This window comes from Chironomus tepperi, unplaced genomic scaffold, assembly GCF_022539635.2.
Source record: "Chironomus tepperi strain 1889 unplaced genomic scaffold, CSIRO-AGI_Ctep_v1 contig_359, whole genome shotgun sequence".
In the NCBI taxonomy this organism is placed as follows: Eukaryota; Metazoa; Arthropoda; class Insecta; order Diptera; family Chironomidae; genus Chironomus; species Chironomus tepperi.
The window spans coordinates 3,118,614-3,134,583 of NW_027226481.1; the positions used below are offsets into that span (position 1 = coordinate 3,118,614).

General features: G+C 32.2%; 1 protein-coding gene across 2 annotated transcripts in view; it reads left to right on the forward strand.

Annotated features, from left to right (window-relative positions):
- Window positions 1-15,970, forward strand: part of LOC139095135 (teneurin-a-like) — a 177,053-nt gene that overhangs the window by 50,130 nt on the left and 110,953 nt on the right. For both annotated transcript variants that reach the window (XM_070646399.1, XM_070646398.1), the window contains one exon: window positions 7,502-7,516. In XM_070646399.1, coding sequence (XP_070502500.1) covers window positions 7,502-7,516 — 15 coding nt within the window. The remainder of the gene's footprint in view (window positions 1-7,501; window positions 7,517-15,970) is intronic.

Here is a 15,970-nt window from a genome sequence, read left to right on the forward strand (position 1 = left end):
CTAATTTGTGATGTTAAATGGGGATTTTACGTGGGTATGTGAGATGAATTGTGAGGATTTGTTGATTAAGGTTTGATTGAATTATTGAAAGGTTGTTGAATTTTGAATGAATGTTTCTGAGGTGATCAAGATTATTTCTGAGATGATTGAATTTTAATGGATATTTCTGAGATGATTAAACTTCTGAGATGATCAAATTTACTGAGATGATCAAATTTCAACAATATTTTTGAGATGATCAAGTTTTTGGGTGTTTCTGAGATGATAAAATTGAATTTTGATGAATATTTCTGAGATGAGCAAATTTTTGAATTATTTCTGAGATGATCGAATTATTGAGCAGAGTTGGCAGGACTTTAAAGTGGAGTCCGGACTTTGAAAGTCCGGACTTTCAAAGTCCGGACTTTGAAAAAAAAAAGTGGAGTCCGGACTTTCAAAGTCCGGACTTTAGTGGAGTCCGGACTTTAGAATAGTCCGGACTTTGAAAGTCCGGACTTTGGGACTTTGGGAGTCCGAAAAGTCCCATACAAATTTTTTTTTTTTTTTTTAAAGTATTTTAATATTTTTTTTTTTCGATTACACTGCGTAACCCGAGCTAAAAAAGTGAATTTTTTGACATTTTTTTCGGTTACACTGCGTAACCCGAGCTAAAAAAGTGAATTTTTTGACATTTTTTTCGGTTACACTGCGTAACCCGAGCTAAAAAAGTGAATTTTTTGACATTTTTTTCGGTTACACTGCGTAACCCGAGCTAAAAAAGTGAATTTTTTGACATTTTTTTCGGTTATACTGCGTAACCCGAGCTAAAAAAGTGAATTTTTTGACATTTTTTTCGGTTACACTGCGTAACCCGAGCTAAAAAAGTGAATTTTTTGACAATTTTTTCGGTTACACTGCGTAATCCGAGCTAAAAAAGTGAATTTTTTGACATTTTTTTCGGTTACACTGCGTAACCCGAGCTAAAAAAGTGAATTTTTTGACATTTTTTTCGGTTACACTGCGTAACCCGAGCTAAAAAAGTGAATTTTTTGACATTTTTTTCGGTTACACTGCGTAACCCGAGCTAAAAAAGTGAATTTTTTGACATTTTTTTCGGTTATACTGCGTAACCCGAGCTAAAAAAGTGAATTTTTTGACATTTTTTTCGGTTACACTGCGTAACCCGAGCTAAAAAAGTGAATTTTTTGACAATTTTTTCGGTTACACTGCGTAATCCGAGCTAAAAAAGTGAATTTTTTGACATTTTTTTCGGTCCAAAGTCCAAAGTCCAAAGTCCAAAGTCCAAAGTCCAAAGTCCAAAGTCCAAAGTCCAAAGTCCAAAGTCCAAAGTCCAAAGTCCAAAGTCCAAAGTCCAAAGTCCAAAGTCCAAAGTCCAAAGTCCAAAGTCCAAAGTCCAAAGTCCAAAGTCCAAAGTCCAAAGTCCAACCCGTCGCGTAACAAAGTCCAAAAAACCACTTTTTCAAGTCATGTTACGCAGTGTAACCGAAAAAAATGTCAAAAAAATCAATTTTTTAGCTCGGGTTACGCAGTGTAACCGAAAAAAATGTCAAAAAATTCAATTTTTAGCTCGGGTTACGCAGTGTAACCGAAAAAAAATGTCCAAAAATTTCCAAAGTCCCAAAGTCAAAGTCTCAAAGTCCCAAAAGTCCGGACTTTCATAGTCCGGACTTTAGTGGAGTCCGGACTTTAGTGGAGTCCGGACTTTCAAAGTCCGGACTTTTGGGACTTTTCGGACTTTTAAAGTCCGGACTCCAAAGTCCTGCCAACTCTGTTATTGAGAATATTTCCGAGTTGATTGAATTTTTTTGAGATAATTTTTAGATGATTTCACTCCTGAGATGATCACATTTTTGCAGTATTTTCAAAATGGTCCAGTTTTTGAGAATATTGCTTAGATGATCAAATTTTTGTGAATGTTTCCGAGGTGATCAAATTGAATTTTTGACACTATAGTTGAGATGATCAAATTTTTGAATTATTTCTGAGATAATTAAATTCTAAAATATATTCCTGAGTTGATCGGATTTCTACAATCTTCAAGGCTTTCTCAATCTTCCGAGATGACAGAATTCAAAAGAATCATTCCAAAAATAATTAATTTCCCAAATTATTCAGCCTATACGCAGTTTGATTCCATCAAAATCACAAAGCACCTCAAAAACCTCTTTCAATAATTTCTCATTCATAAAAAAATCCACCTCCATAATCAGCTTGTCGTCACAATCATCACAACCAGAAGCCGTTGACATCATCAAATAAAAGACTTTATGATGATTATGAAAATATGAAAATTAAGGTGTTTAGCTATAAAGTCGCTTGAATATCGCTTTATTAACAAGGAATAAATTTTCAGTAAAAATTTCAACTCATTAGTTAAATTGTATAATTTATGAGGATTGTAATCGACAGCAGCACACAAAAAATCAGCAGGAATCGACAAAAAAACACAAAGTTTTCTTTCGTGCTTCGAACTGACTCCCCTCGGAATTGTACATGAAGGAAATGTATTGCATGTTATTAAGAGTCGTAAATTTGTTAAAATTATGAATGGTAACATGCAATTATGATGGGATTCTTTTTGGATAAATAAAAATGAACTAAATTATTCGGTGGCATCATAAAAAAAGCCGAAAAATATCCAGCTATAGATAAATAAAAAATAAAAATTTGTATTAATTTCTGTACACCATTATGCCATTAAGATAATAATTTACATCAATAAAATATATAAATGAATTTTTGGGGTGGCCTCACGGAATGCTATCGATAATTGTGTCTTTTATATGAACAGCAAAAAGTAAATTTATTGACTCTATTAAATCTCTCTTTGTGGTGCCCATTAAATTCATGCATACTTGATTTGATTGATTAGCTATTATTGTGCTGGTGGGTCTCTTGTGGGAATTTCGGGTGGAATTTTTGTGAAGGATGTCGGAAATTGCTTATTTTAATCTAAATATGGTTCAATATTGAAATGCTGTTAAAGATTTCAACTTCTGAAAACGTTGAAAAATTTGAATGTTTAAAAACCGTTAAAAATTTAAATTTTTGAAAATTAATACACATTTTGAATTTTGGGAAATTGTAGAAATTTACAAAATTTCTTGTCGTTTTCCCAATTTTTAACTCTCAAGACCCAAAAAACAACACACAAATCCAAAATTTCACCATAATTCAGCTTTAAAATTCTCTTAAAATCCACCTAACCTCACAAAAAACAAAATTCTTAAGCACCAACCATTTAAGAACATTTTCTTTTTTTTTTCAACGAGTACCGGAAAATTTCTGATTTCCTACGATTTTCTTTCCTCTCAATTTCTGACTCTCTCTTCCATCCTTCTTTCAATCTGGCATATTGAGGAATTACGAAAATAAAAAAAAAAATCGAAATCACAGGAAATGAATCAAGGCAACTTCCGCGAAGCATTATCAAATTTTCAACATGATTTAATTCAATATTAAGGACGTTAGGATGAAAAGCTTAAGTAAGAAATATTGTAAATGATATTTATCATCAAGACATTATGATACCGGATCATGCTATGGTATTGGGTTTTATTGTGCTTGATTAAGAAGAAGTTTGGTTGTTGTTGAACTAATGGATGAGTGTTGTGGGGTATTTGGAGGTTATTTGGGAAGATTGAGGTTGAATTTGAATTAATTGTGGTGATTTAGGGTGGATGGATGGGGTACAAGGGGTTATGGAGGCTGTTGAGAGTCTAGAAGTTAGGATAGGCATTCTAAAGGATGTAAGCTGTCTTATATGTGTCAAAAAGATCCAAATCCTATGAATATTGAGCAATTAAGTGAAATTGTGTTGAAATTCCAAGATTTCTCATCAAAAACTTCCAAAAAATCACCTCCAACCCCTATTATCCCATCCAAAATTCCCCCTAATACTTCCCAAATGATAATGCCAAACAAAAAAATTTTCGTCTATTTTTTCATGTGAATGCCTCCAAATCTCGACTTGTAATTTTTCATTTCATGATATTTTTTTATTCCTCCTTATTCATCCTCCGTGAATTGTCTGATGCTATCCAATCATTTCATACATACATGTTCGTACACGCATTAGTTACATAACCAGCAAAGTCCTCTTCTTCCTGAGATACATTCTCATTGTTAGATGATGAAAAAAAATCCATATTTTCCAATGCTTTTGCCTCTCGAGTTATTCACTTGAACGAACAAATAATAATGATAAATTACATTTGATGGATGGATGAGAGCATGAGCATGAAGGAATAGAATGAAAATAAAATGAAAATAACACAATTTTTTATCATCCTCGCGTTTTTATTCAATTCCCGTTGATGTTCCTTCATTTATATAATTCTTCGTCTTCAACTTGCTTGGATGTTGCATATACAGGATATTACTTTCCTATTCATTGTGCTTTCTATACTACTTTTCTACTATATGTGTATTAACATTGATATGAATTTTCAAGTATTGCCACTTTTGATAACGTCAAAATGATGAAATTTCATTTATAACAAAAAAAATAAGAAGGAAGACGAGAATGACGAAGAAGAAAAATCGGAAGAGTTTTATGCTTGGGAAGGATCGGATGTGTGCTGGTTGGATTTTTTGGGAGGTTGTGAAAGGGTTGGGGTTAAGATACACTGCGATATGCTAAGCTATAACTGGAAATGAGTGGATATTTCATCGAATTATTGGAGTTTATAGCAATAACTAGGTAGAATTGTCTTAGGACTCAGGAATTGAGCTCAGATTAGGACCCAGGATGTTAAGACGGCGTCATTATCTAAAACCTATTTGATGAACCGCAAGACTAAATTCTGAGCTCTCTTAAAGGATGGTCACTGCCAAAATTAGCAGGATTTTGAGAACTTTAACTCCAAATGAGGCAATTCCTTCAATATAATCATGTCAAATGTGGTTCTAAGCGACCAAAATATTGGTTCTAAGCTCCGTCACTGCCAAGTTGCCTACTTCATCATTAGGTCTTGCTATAAATTCAGATTTCATTGCTTTGAATGTCATTTATACAGCTTCGTGCAGACTGCCATTAATTCCAAGTCACAACAAGCATTCCACCGACCAAAAGCAGATCTTATTTACTTATTACTTTGCTGGTCGTACAGATCAGTTGTAATCCATGACCTCCATCAGGATTCGCCTGAAGCTGGCAATATCGCTGGCTTCCACTTGCCAATTTTCGATCCTCGGATCTGGTGTTGAGCTTTTCTTTTTATGCTTACTAAAAATGCTTATTTCCCTCACTAAAATTCCACAAAAACCTTGTCAACCTACCTAGCTCCAAAAACATTCCAACCATCACATCCCACAACAATTCATCCCACCATCCACCATAAAGAAATTTCCCTTCCATCATCCTCAAATCTTGCACAAAATGAAAAATGACATTAATACCATAACAGAAGACGTACATAATATTGTCTGACAAATTTATTTTTAGGAGTGAAGTAAAGTAATTGATTAAAACACATTTACAGAAGCACACATTCATGTATAAAAAATAACATGCTGCGGGTTGTTGTTTTTGTGCCTTTTTTTATATATTCACGATTGAAGATATATTTAGGGATGCTTTTTTCTTATTCATTTCTAATTGCATGGAAATTTTTCATCAATTTCGACTCTCGTGTCGCTTTTGAAAATGGAAAACAAAGCAATTGGGGTGAAAATTTCAATTTTTTTCTACTTTTGTGCGGTTTTTTGATTGATGCTTCTTTGTTTTTGATCTTGTCGAGTGCAGACAGATTGATGAGAATTTTTTTACTAAGTGAAATTTTTGAAAAATGCGATTTTTATCTTTTTGGAAATTTTAAAGTAAGGAACAAGGGAGAAAGTTGTAGAATTCACATTAGTCGATGATGCTTTTAGATAAATTGAATGAGTATTTGTTAATTTGAGCTATTTATTATGCTTGAAGACACACATATGTGGGGTTGAGAGGAAGGTAGATGTTTTATGAGATTTTTAATGTACATTAGAATGTGATTTTCATAGTGGAGATGGGGTAATGAGTGATGGGGATGAGCTGTGGTCCTGAATGGCACTAGTCTGATAATCAATTCAAAATCTGGCATCAACCTGACGTGATACTGGCATGGTACCGGATTTTAGCCGATTTATACTGAATCCAAGCCTATATCTCAATTTTACTGATGAAAAAGGCTTAATTTGAATTTTTGAAGCTTTTTCTTCAAAAATGTGTCCAAAAACCCCCTCTGCTTGATGTTACTGCCTCTAATTTAAAACCACATCTTCCCAGCCTCGTCAATTCTCCTTCAACATCAACATAACTCCAATAAAACATCCCCAAACATTAAATATCAACAAAACAACTAATTGACACAATTGTCACCCATAATGACCACATCAACATTTGCTCTTGACATTACTAATATTCCACTTAATATTACTGTCCAAAATTAACCTACAACTAATAATTCATACCTAAAACTTCTTGGAAATAATCATTTCCTTATCCATTATCGACCAACATTTACAGTCAACCTACACAACAAAAAAAGAAAGTCACATTAACAATAATCAAAGTTTCATATCCAAAATAAAATGTCATGATCTCTCGATTGTGACATTTAATAAATTTTGTGTCCTTTTTGTATGCACATACAGTCTCACTCTCCCAATTCGTCCATAACCCTGTCACTTGATAATACATTATGGATATTCTCGGTGGATGAATAATGATTTTTTATTGACAAAATGAAAGACATTGAACTTTTTTTTTATGCTGTTTGTTCTGTATTGTTTTTCATTGTCTGTAATGTTTGTGTTTTAAGCACTTGTAAATAAAAAAAGTAAAAGAGTTTGTACATTAGCTGGTAATTTAATGTTGTATGAAGGGATATTGAAGGACATTAGACCGAGTGGCACAAGATAGTCGTTAGGGTATTGTCAAGGAACTGCTGCTTTGCATTTTGTAGATTAGATTGAACATTTTGGGTCATTTTTAACGATTTTCATACAACAGTCATCAATGAGTAGCCTCCTGGATGCCACTAGAACACATGCTACAAGCTCTCTGCTGTTTCGAATCCTAAATCTTCCAAAATTTCCAATTTCATCCATAAATCCATCCCAAAATCCCCACAAGGGTCAAAATTACTTAATTCACATACACATAAAACGAGTCATTTACTAATTCATTAATGAAATGCTTTAATGAGCGCTGAATAAAAGTTTCAGTTTTTTATTGTTCATTTGAAAATGAAATGACTTTTTACTGGGAGGGTAATTGAAAACCATTGTGGACATTTGAATCCCTTTATGACATTTTCAGTGTCGAATTTTAAAAGGAAAATTGTTTTTCATTGTATAGTTAAGTGGGATTGTCTGTTGACATGACTCTGAGTTATTGGCTGACGATTGAGAAATTTGAGCTTATTGACATTTTATAATTAAATGAATTTTAATTCACAAAAATATATTTTTAAATTTCATAAATTTTAATCAATTTTTATATTTTTTACTATATTTACAGGTCAATACCGAATTGGTGAGTAAAGCTTCCATCTAAATCATGAGAATGTTGTCAGCATTCTGGTCTATACAATGGTCTGAAATCATCGTCGGCAAGTAAAATGTTAAATCTTTAAATATTAACAACAAAGACACTGTCGAAAAGCTACAAGATTTAAAATTAAAATTTGAAGGCACTTTCTTAACTGTAGCCTTGAAAAAAGGTGTCTTGAATTATTTTTGAGTGAAATTCAAGAATTTAGGGATGTTTTTGGACTTTTTTCCATAAAAATGCTAAAAAATTGAAGAATTTTGTTCAAATTTGGTGGTTAATGACCCCTAAAAATGGCCAAAATTTCCCACAATATTCCTTAACAGCCATTCTACCTCAACCTTTGCCCACGAATAAATCAAAACTTTTTAAAACAATCCAAAAATTAACTCAAAAAATCCAGGCAAGACAAAACAACTTTATTTTTTGCATTTGACAAATTATCTCAATTATCTCACACTCGTCTGACAACTCAACACATATCGAGCTTATTTTGGCATTCAAATAAACAAACAACAAAAAATCTCATTAAATGAAATTTTTTTTCATCTCTCAAAATTAACCGTCCATATAAAAAATTCTATTCTTCATACACAACATCATCAATTGCTTTAGACACTCTTATTGATTGATTACGCTTATTAACGAATCGTTTTCATCTTCTTCTTCCTACCCCATACATCTCAATAATAATAATATAGCTAATAATAAAAATAGATGTGTCACACACACGTCATCTCAGAAATGCTTCAAAAAAAAAATGTGAGATGTATAGATATATTAAACAGCAAGATACGCTGGTGCTTGGGAAATGGAGAGACAAATACACATGCTTCTATGTAGCACAGCCACATGAGGACTGTGAAAAATAAAGAAAGAAATTAAATAAAAATAAATTAATGTCAAAAGAATTTTTTTCATGACAGAAAACGCGTTATGTTATGCCATCATAAAAATTGATTATGGATGAGTTATATCTGACGATATGACTTAATTAAGAGACGGAATGAAGGAATAAAGTAAATGTGCGCATTCACATGAGACAAATTTTTTATGAATTTTTATTTTTTTATGTGAAGGAAAAATTGTTAAAGAATTAATTCTGGTGGTGCAGCGAAGCTTGTAATTTATTATGATGGTTTTCATTTAATTTAGAAGCTTAATCAACGCTTCTGATTTGTTTTACTACTTCAAGGAGGTCAAAAGCCGAGGCAATGCTTCAAAATTGAAACAAAAATTGAATCAAAGTTTCAAAATTGACCCAAAAAGTGAATCAATGCTTTGAATTTAATTCAAAAGCAGGATCAAAGCTTTAAAATTGAGTCAAAAACTAAAGAAACGCATTAAATTAGACTCAAAAATTGAAGCAGAGCTTTATTGTTGAGTCAACATTTGACAGTACTTCAAATTTGACCTAAAAATTAAATAAACGATTTAAATTTATTTCTTTGTTCTAAATTGATCAAACTCAAAGCAATGCTTTAAAATTAACTCAAGATTTAAATCAATGCTTTGAATTTAACTCAGAAAGTGAATCAACGCATTAATTTTGATACAAAATTTGAATCATTGCTTCAGAATTCATTTAAAAACTGAGTCAATGCTTTAAATTTGACTGAAAATCTTAATCAATGCTTCAAATTCAGCTCAACAGTTTATTTAACTTCATTTAAGCCACGTGCAACTTAATAAATTCCAAAATTCTTCAATACCAAATTAATAAAAAACCTTATTGCAAATATATTCCAAGAATTCTAATCTTATAAAAGATGACATTTTTGATGTCATTTATTGAATAAAAGGTAACGAAAAAAAAGGTCGACAAGGAAATTCCATTTTTCCATTTTTCAACAAAAATTCTTCCTCAATTTACATATTTTCAAGAATACAAAAATATATATAATTTTGTTGATTCAATTTAAAAGAAAAATAATTTTTATTTGATGAAAATAAATAAATTTTCCGCATGTGAATCAAGAAGAATTTGATTGTGTATCTGAGATCTACTCATGTGTGCTTATGTCTTACTCATATGTACAACATTTCTTTTGTATTTATTCTTCCTAGACTTTACTTTGATGTTCAACGATTTGCTCTTTAGATGTCTGTGATGACACTTGGTGAAATTTATATTTTGAAGACAGATTTTTAAGAGTTTTTGTTGTCTTGGTGATGAGTGTTTGTGTACGGTGTGTAGTCGTTCAATCCTTTGATCAAATTACGTTTGGAATGCATCTTCATTTCAATTTTTGGGTATAAGGTTAATAAGAAAATTCCAATGAAATGAACAATTTATTTAGCATTAAGTGGGGTTTGTCTACAAGTGCACGTCTGCAGCCTTGAAGAACTAAATGCAGGAAATGAAGGCCTAGCCATAAGGTGACCAAATTCAAGCAAAAACCAATAAACCTTAAATTCTGACCAATTTTTATCAATATTCTCTAATTCACCTCCAAAATTGAAATTTAAATATTCAAAAATAATTTCCCCAATTTATTCATGATCAACCCAACTTACACCTTTATGCTAAAATTGCATTTTCATTTTTTATTGCAAATTTTATTGCATATTTTAAGAAAATCTCCTCCATCTCCCCAAAAAACCTCAACAAAGCAAAATAAAAAACCATGAAAATCTTCATTCTTTGTTAAAAAATTCAATTAACCCGTTACATCCACCATTACACTCCCAGCTCTTTTTTTTGTTCATCCTTTTCATTCATTCATTTCTCTTTACGATCCTAAAGTGCCTTCAATTTTCCACAATCAGCACGTTCATATGTTTAGAGAGAGAAAAAAAAGGAAGCAACAAAAAAAAAGAGACTCTGGTATGAATGTAAGAAATGTATGAGCATGAAACGTACGTTACATGAAATTGATGGCATGAAGGAAGAAGAAGTGAAGCAGCACAACAAAAAATGGTTGGAGTTTGGGATGGGCTTTGTTGTGAGGATGCTTGGGAGGAAACGATGTTTTTTTGGGGGGCACATGGCGTGTAAATTGCTGAATATCCGAGCCTAGAATGATTTTACTCTTGTATGAGGTCGGACTTCATTGAAACTGGATTGAGGTTAGAGTTAAGCCAGCCTAGAACTAGATTTTCGTGTTCCATGCAGATAGGTGCCTGTGGATAGATGCCTAGCTGTATCATGGCTTTGTCTAGGCATTACCTAGAGAAGGGCAATCAAATTTACCTTTTTATAGGCTTTCCTTGCTGAAGGCAACACCTACACAACTCTGGTTCCATGTGCCTTCCAAGCAAGCTTCCTCCCATTACATCCATCCCACAAAAAACCAATTCATCCACAAAATTGCTCCCAAAGAAAGGAAAAGAAACCCCAAAGAAATCGTTTAGAAGGAAATGAGAAAAACCTGACGACTTTGTTATAAAGAACGAGAACGGCAATAACAGAAGCATAAAATACAAGCACGAAAAATGGTTCAACACAATTTTTGACAAATTTCGAAGTAGGAAGAAAAAAACTATCTGTTGTATTTCAAGAATCTCATCTCCTTTTTGTGTATATGTCTTGTGCTGATACAGTATTTTCCATTTTCCTTATACTATTCGGTGGCACATTCGAAAGGAAGGATTTTTTTTTATAGGATGGAAATGAGGAAGAAATGGGATGAAATAAGTATGTGATGTATGTAACTAAAGAATAAGAAGAAAAATGACATACATACCAGAAAAAAAAGTTTTGTATATGATATGTAAACGTTACTAAGTGAAAGACAGAGATGGAGAGATGATATAGCATACGATACATGGGTGTATTTTACAATTTAATAATGCGATATATCATTTTGCTTTTCTTGTCTAACTCTCGTTGTCGTCGTCAACTTACTCAAGTCGACTTGAAGAAGCATGAAAATTTCATTCAATCGTGGATGAAAAAATAAGGAAAATTTCATTTTGAAGTGCATCTATTGCTACTTTTTAAAATTGTATCATGTGGGAAATATACAGTTCTTTGTAGCCGGTGTTGGTAATCCTTCCGAGAACTTTGACAGAATTTTGTATGAAAATCATTCATGGGAGTTATTTAAGGGGCTTTAGGAGTGGTGGGGAGCCTTATATAATTCGCGACACACCTTGGTGGTTAGCCACGACTGACACGGACACTACATATGGTTCATGGCATTTGCAAACAGTTTTGGCGACATAATAGGTTGCGGCGGCACATAGGTTGCCTCCAGTGGATTATAGGTAGCTTTAGGACAAATTTGGGGTGTCTGTTCATCTAATTTCCAACTAAAACAGCCCCAACCCCCAACCAACCCTCCCTCATCAATATCTCTAACCTCCATTACAAAAACTGCATGAAATCACCACAAAACAATCTCACCAGAATCTCACAATCATCGTCACTGATATAGCAAATTTCATTTCATACTCTACCATTTTATGTTTTTCATTCGGAAGGGATTTCGGTTCATAATTGCATTTTTATACTAAGTTGCATGATTTACTGTACTTTTTTTTCTGCAACTTCTTCTTACTTTCAATTTTCTTATAAAGAAAACTTTTCATTTCATATTTAATGAATTTTTTTTTCTTCTTCTCGAAGTTGTAGTTGTTATCAGGGACTTTACCTGGAGAAGGTGGAGGATATTGAGAAAATTTTGTAAAGGAATGGTGGAGGAGATGTGAGCTGATGAATGATATTGGTTGCTTATAAATAAATTGGAAAATGAAAATTAAATGGGTTTTCTGGGCAGTACAATGAGTGAGCTGGGGCATTGGTAGGTCGACGTATTGACGGCAAGAGACTGAGTTGCCTTAAAGGGCAACTTGGCGACTGATTTCGACCTGTTTTAACTGGTTCGTCGCATTGTGCCACTCTGTCTTAAAGTACAGAGTCAGCAGAAATTTTCAAAAATTCTATATTAAATTCTACACAAGATACCTTAACCCCCATCCCCCATACATCCATATCTTCATCCATATAACAAACTTTTCTATTTCTTTTCTTTTAAAAAAGAAAATTTCCTCATGTTTTGTTTTGATTTGGGATTTAAAGTACGTAGTAAAGAGAAAAGGATTTTGAAACGAGAAAAAGAGAGATTTATTGCAAGGTTTTTCCGTTCGTCTTATGCAATCTTATGATATATGAAATATTACTGTGATTTAGCTCACATATGAGATAAAGGAACAACAAAAAAACTTCCTTTTCAAACTTAAATGACATCGTTTGAATAATAAATATGGAAATATGAGGAAATATTCTTTTCTTTTTTTTTTCAAGCTTTGATGACTTCTTTGTCATGTTATAAGATATGAGGGGAAAAGATATGAAGGGAGTAGAGGTTAGTAATAGGTCAATTTTAAGGGTTTTATTTCAATTTTTCAATTTTTTTTGTGAATATGAATTCAATTTTGAATAAATTTGATTTAGATTTTGATTTGTATTTTGTGGTTCATTGGGTTTGATTTGAGACAATTTATCATATTTCTGTGGATGGAATGTGGAAAGGGTTAAAGATTAAGGAGAAGTAAAGTTTTCAAATTTTGGAAATCTTCCAAAATAAATTTCCATTAAAATATTCAAAAAAATCTTCAAAATCACAGAATTTCTATCCAAACTCACTTTATTCCCACCTAAGTCACCCGCTGAGGTCAAAAACTCAAGACAAATATCACAAAAAAAATAATAATAATAATCCAAAATCCACGACAGGTGTCATTATCACCACATTAAACATAGCTTCAAAATAGCTTCTGTTATTAAATCTATAAAAAAGTAGCATTACACTCAAGTCTCATAAAGAATCTTATAAAAGGTATTTCGTGGAATTACGTCTGAATGTTGTTTGACTTTATCACGACTTTACTTTAACATTTCTTAGCTCAATGTACTTTGTGTTTGCCGCGAATTCATAGTTAGTTGGTGATTCTTGTTTGTATGGAAGGATGGTTGGAAGTGGATGATCATTAAGAAAATTGCAGGATTTTTTAAACTTTTTTGAACATTTTTTGAATATTGGTTGAAATTTTCAAAGATTTCGACCAATAAACCGCCTTAAAAATCCATTAATTTCAGCTTATTTCCACCCAACCCTGATTTTTTTGCACTCACTTAACATAAAAATCAACACCCATCACTTCTTCAGTCTGAATTTATTTTTGTGTTTCTGAAACAAACAATTTAGCTCTTTTGAGAATAATATTTTTCAATTTAATTTTCTTTCCACTTTATGCTGTGTATTTTTATTTTGTAATCATTAAATATGAAAGGAGTGAAAAGAAGAAGAAGAAGTAACGAAATCACTCAGCAACACAACGAACTCAACTTTACTATCATATCATTCCTTTTGATGCTATCTTTCACTCAATTCTTAATCGTATTCCATCTCGTTTTCATAAATATTTATGAAGCAAGTAATTCTTTTCGAATGTTACGTTCGTTTTTTTTTTGGTAAATGCTGAAACAAGAAACTTCTCGCCTTGCTTTGTTTTTATATTTGTTGCGAGATATTCTTAAAGAGTTATAAATTCTCTGAAAAAAAAAGAACAGAATAAAAATTGAATTAATTTAGAATTTCTACGAAAAAGTTCGACAGCGCATTTGTTATTGTAGTGAAATTGAGCACGGTAATCAGGAGTGTAGGCAGGGATTGACTTTTCGGGGTATTCAATAGCTTTGTCATCATATTGTCCATCCTAAGAGCAATTTATACAGTTTAATAGGAATTTGTGCCTCAATTCAGGCATATTCTAATGAATTCGACTGCAAATTCAGGCAGGAATCGGCTTCTTAGGCACTTAACAGTCCAGACAACATGTTATCCATCCTAAGTGCAAGCTCTATATTAATATTCTCTATCCTTATGTCACAATTCAGCTATTTCCTGAAGTAATCAACAAGAAAATTCATCAAATTTAACAAATTTCAAGCAAAATTCACTCAAATCCCTCATTACACCCCTCACACCAGACACCAAATACCACACATTATATCATCCATAGAATCTCTTTTTAAAAATATTCTATAAAACCGATAAAATATTATTTTATAGAGTGATGAGTGAAATATTATCAAAAACATGTTCACAATTTTGAATTCTGGGTTATGGGACACACATTGGATGTATCAGAAGTGTGAATAAAGAGATGACAAGAAGAAAGAAGAAAGAAAAGATAAAAACATCTCATTTTTATTTGACAAAAGACTGAATAATAAGAATAATAATATTGCTCTCGTATCTTGTTACAATCTCTCGCACGACATGCTCGTATCACTTTATGTATGTGACTTTGGATGGATCTGGATTGTTTTTTTCGGGGTGTTTATGGGTTGATGATTTGTTGGGGACTATTTTGGGTGGGAAATTTTCACGGTTGATTGCATTTTGTGAAGATTTTTGATAGATTTTAAGTGTGAAAAATTGAAAATTTCCTAAAAAGATGACTAATTAAGATGAAATGAGTGAAAGTTGGATAGATACCAACTCTTGCCACTTTTTTCTATCTAATTATGTGAAAGAACTAATTAATAAGATGATTTTTGGGTAGAAAATCGAAGAAAAACTTTTCGAGGTGGAAAAAATTAACCTTTTTCAGATTTAAATCTCAAAAAACCGTTAAAAAACTCAATAATAATGTAAACTGATCATTAACTTGAAAACAACAGTCATCACATCCAAATAATTTGAATACCCTAATCCGATATATCATGTGTGACAAGAGAGCGAAGAAAACTTATGAAAAGAGACAATCTTCTTCATCCGATGTCAGGGTGATGAGCAATGGCTTTTATGACCCGTCATCACCATTCGCTTCGATGCGTCTGTTAATGGCTTCTCTTTTTTTTACTTTGTTTATTTCATTCTGTCTTTTAAAATTAGAAATACAAAAATCGTCTTTAAACAAAGAATGAAGACTAAGTCGACGGTATGTGTGGAGATAAAAACGACGATGATGAGCATGAATAATACAAATTGTAAATATTTTGAAAGAATTTTTTTTTCGTTACGGTGAATGTTAATCACTCATTTTTAGACAAGAGAAAAACGCCAATCAGCCGACGAATGTAATTTTGAAAAAAACAAAACAAAATTTGAATGTACATAAGCCATATGGCTTTATTATTCGTAATTGTTAACTTCTCTTACACAACCCTAAATAAACTTATAATGAAAAAATTATTGTGACTCATTAAAATTTTTATTTTTTTGAATTAAGCCACTCATCATAAAGTAACACATCTTCCTTTCTCATTTCCTCAAATTCTTTATTTTTTTGTTGTTCGTGCTTCTGTTTTTGAATACGCACGGATATAATTTTCATTATTCGTTTACATAAAAGTGTCAGAAGCACTTAAGACGAAGGTTTTAGTGCTTAATGTTATTGAGAGGTAGAAGATGTTTGATTTAGATTTGGGTTATTTGAGAAATTTGGGAAGTTTTGATGAATTTTTCTAAAGTTGAAGGTTGAATG